Raw genomic sequence first — 3,635 nt, forward strand, 5'->3', positions numbered from 1 at the left:
TGTCCCAAAAACCGCAACAATAGACGTGGACAGGTAAAATTTTTTTTTTTTAAATCTTCTCGAAGCTTAAATTTTTTATAATATATATTACATAGCTACAAGAAATCACTACTACAAACACCCAATACAAAAGAAAAACTAAAATGAAAAACTAAGAAACAAATTAAAACTAAAAAAACTAAGAAACTACCAATTTAAAAAGCTGTAATGAAAAAACTAAGAATGTGAAAAACTGAAAATCGAAAATAAAATCTTAAAAAACAATATCACCACACTATAATTAAACTGTAACTACAAAATTAAACAAAAAAGCATTAAAATATATTACAATATCTGAAAATCGAAAGAAAAAAAAACATCACCAAACCTGAGGAAAACAAACAGCCGTCGACCAACTGATAGCCAAAAAAACGAAAAAAAGAAAAAACAAAAACGAAGAACTCGTCAGAGGCCGACGAAGAACGCTTGCGGTGGACGAAGAAATCTGGATCGAACGGCCTAGTAGAGAAGTGACGAACAATCTGGATCTGAAAATCGAAAGAAAAAAAAAAACATCACCAAACCTGAGGAAAAACGAAGAACTCGTCAGAGGCGACGAAGAACGCTTGCGGTCGACGAAGAAATCACGGCGGAGTAGAGGAGTGACGAAGAAATCTGGTCGAGCCGGTGCGCTTGGCGGTTTCTCCGCGTTGCTCCTTTCGAAGGTTGACGAACAATCCGGTCGAAGGTTGACGGTCGAGAGGAGATGAGAGAGAAGAGAGGTTGAGAGAGGTTGAGAGAGAGAAGGTTGAGAGGCTGAGAGATGAGATGCTGAGCGTGTGAGCAGTGAGGCGTGAGGTTGGGAGGTAAAATGTAAGGGAAAAAAACCCTAATGATGTGTTATATATAATTTTTTTAATGATACTGCTGCGGTTTTCTTTAAGAACCGCAACAATATAGTAAAATATTTATTTTTATTATTATTTTAATATATTGCTGCGGTCCTACATGGAAACCGCAGCAATATTTGTTGTTTAAGGCCCCACTTTATTTTCAAAAGTATCCGTTAGACAATATTGTTGTGGTTTTTGGCGTGAACCGCAGCAATATTGTCAATTTCTATTTTTTCTTTTTGCGTGTTATATTGCTGCGTATAGGTAAAACCGCAGCAATATCAGCGCAGCAAATAGCATTTATTCTACTAGTGTTCAAATTGGGTTTATAAAAAGCCCAAGTGAGCTATCAATATATATCAAGGCCCAAGGATCACAAGATTTTCTCATATTGTGTCTTTATGTAGATGATCTAATCTACACAGGCACTAATTCAAAAATGATATAAGGAATTTAAGAAGGCAATGATGTCGGAATATGAAATGACCGACCTTGGAGCCATGAAATATTTCCTTGGTATGCAAGTCAAGCAATGCCCAGGAAGAATATTTCTCTCACAAAAGAAATATGCAGACGAGCTACTTAAAAAGTTCAACATGAGTGAATGCAAGCCATTGGCTACACCAATGTCACTTAATGAGAAGCTATCCAAGAATGATGGAACAGAGAAGGTCGATGCATCAATATGTCGAAGTCTGGTCGGCTCTCTCATATATCTCACACACACGAGACCAAACATAGTTCATTCTGTAAGCATTATGTCAATGTTCATGAGTGAGCCAAGTAAAGCTCACCTGGCAACAGGAAAAAGGATTCTCAGGTATGTCAAGGGAACAAAAAGTTATGGAATTTTGTACGAGACAGCGGAAAATCACAAGCTTACAGGATATACAGACAACGATTGGGCCGGAAGCATTGCCGATCGGAAGAGTACAAGTGGCTACGTCTTCCAGCTGGGAACCAAGGCTATTTCTTTGTCATCAAAGAAACAAGATACAGTAGCTCTGTCATCAGCAGAAGCAGAGTATGTAGCAGCAACAAGTGCAGCATGTGAAGCAATATCGCTTAAAAGAATTATAGAAGATTTATAACATACAACAAAAGAACCAACAACTATCTACAGCGACAACATGTCAGCAATAGCCACGACAAAGAATCCAGTCTTTCACAGCTGCACGAAACACATCGAAATACAACATCATTTCATTCGAGAGTTGGTCGACAAACAAGAGATCAAGCTACAATTCTGCAAGACAGGGGAGGAACTTGCCGACATATTCACAAAAGCAATTCCAACAGAGAAATTCATCCAGTTCCGAAGACAACTTAGTGTCCAAGATTTTTCAGATTAAAAGGGACTGTTAAAATATTAATCTAGAAAAATCTAGGCAAATATCTAAAATATGTGTGAAGGCGTAAATTAGCTAGAAAACACTAGATCTTTAATGCCTAGAATAATCTAGAATACTACTACCTAGGCTAGCTAGAGTAATCTAGAAATAAAGCAAATAAAATCTTGCCTTAGTCGGTTGATGACTTGACAAACATACTAAGGCTATAAATAGCCACCTAATGTAATAGCATCATACAAGCAATAACAACAACAATATTACAACGCAAGTCAATTCACTCCCATTGCATCTCCATATTCAACTTCATCTATCAATCACTTATAAAATAAAATCAATCCCACTACACTTCTACATCAATATTTCCTACAATTACTTCATATACATGCATCCATTCAATTCAAGAGGAATTTGGATTATGTTTTATTTAGTTGACCTTAAACTTTCCTTGTTTAAGCTCTATACACTTATTATCAAAGAAATTCAAACATTGTCATGAGTTTATACTACAAACTATTAAATTTATTTTAGTTGAGGGAAGAGGGATGGGCGTTTTTGAATTAGGGGGTAGATTAGTAAATTTACTTTAAATGATAAGTTAGTTAGGCTTTAAATGAATTAAGACCACTAAGTATAATTAGTTAAAATAGGAAGTCACTTGGTATAACTTTTTTTTAGCTTGCCATCAAGTAGAAAAAGCCAAAGTAGGAGGCTACCAAGTAGAATTTCCTTATATATTTTTGTATTTAGATTACGTGTTTAAACTACGTACTTCTTCTTATCAATAGTTGTCGCGTTTTGGATCTTTAGTGTAACGAAAATTAGACCGACCACCCTTGCGTTTATGCTGGTTGAAAATTAGTGGAAAGGAGGAGGAAATGTAGATTTTAGTCATATTCTTGTAAACTTGTAATCACCCCCTTAAAAGACCCATTAACCTCCCATCATTAAGCCACCTTTGTAACCCCCTATTAACTACGTACCATTTGAGCTGATTTTTCCAATCAAGATTTTATATCAAAGACCTTCCATTTGTTCGACCTTTAGGGAACGTTTGGTTCAATATATGAAATGGGAAGGGAATAAATACCGTTTCTGCTAAGAAATTGAGGGTGATCACAAATGTTGATCTGTGTTGAGAGACTTGATGTGGGCCCAAGAAGGTACGCCTGAGCTTCGTTATCCGTACATCGGAATCCTGCAAAACAAGGTTAGCCTACCCCGAGGGTGGTCCCGGGATCGCCCCTCCAACGCTCAAGTCAGTAAATGATTGAGGTAGAGAGAGAAAGGGATCAATGTAGAGAGAGATGCTTTGGGTTTGGCAGCTTAGAGTCGCTTACCTTTGTCTGATGAGACAACCCCTATTTATAGAGGATAGGAGCCCCAATAAATGAGGGTATTTTGGTCAGCTCCA

The 3,635-nt window shown here is 37.0% G+C and overlaps 1 protein-coding gene across 1 annotated transcript; it reads left to right on the forward strand.

Moving 5' to 3' along the window:
- Window positions 1–1,339: 1,339 nt before the first annotated feature.
- On the forward strand, window positions 1,340–1,963 carry LOC109133704 (secreted RxLR effector protein 161-like). The gene has a single exon (XM_019247360.2). It carries the CDS (start codon window positions 1,340–1,342, stop codon window positions 1,961–1,963), a length of 624 nt encoding a protein of 207 aa, XP_019102905.2.
- Window positions 1,964–3,635: the final 1,672 nt, after the last annotated feature.

This window comes from Beta vulgaris, chromosome 3 (genome assembly GCF_026745355.1).
Source record: "Beta vulgaris subsp. vulgaris cultivar EL10 chromosome 3, EL10.2, whole genome shotgun sequence".
In the NCBI taxonomy this organism is placed as follows: domain Eukaryota; kingdom Viridiplantae; phylum Streptophyta; class Magnoliopsida; order Caryophyllales; family Amaranthaceae; genus Beta; species Beta vulgaris.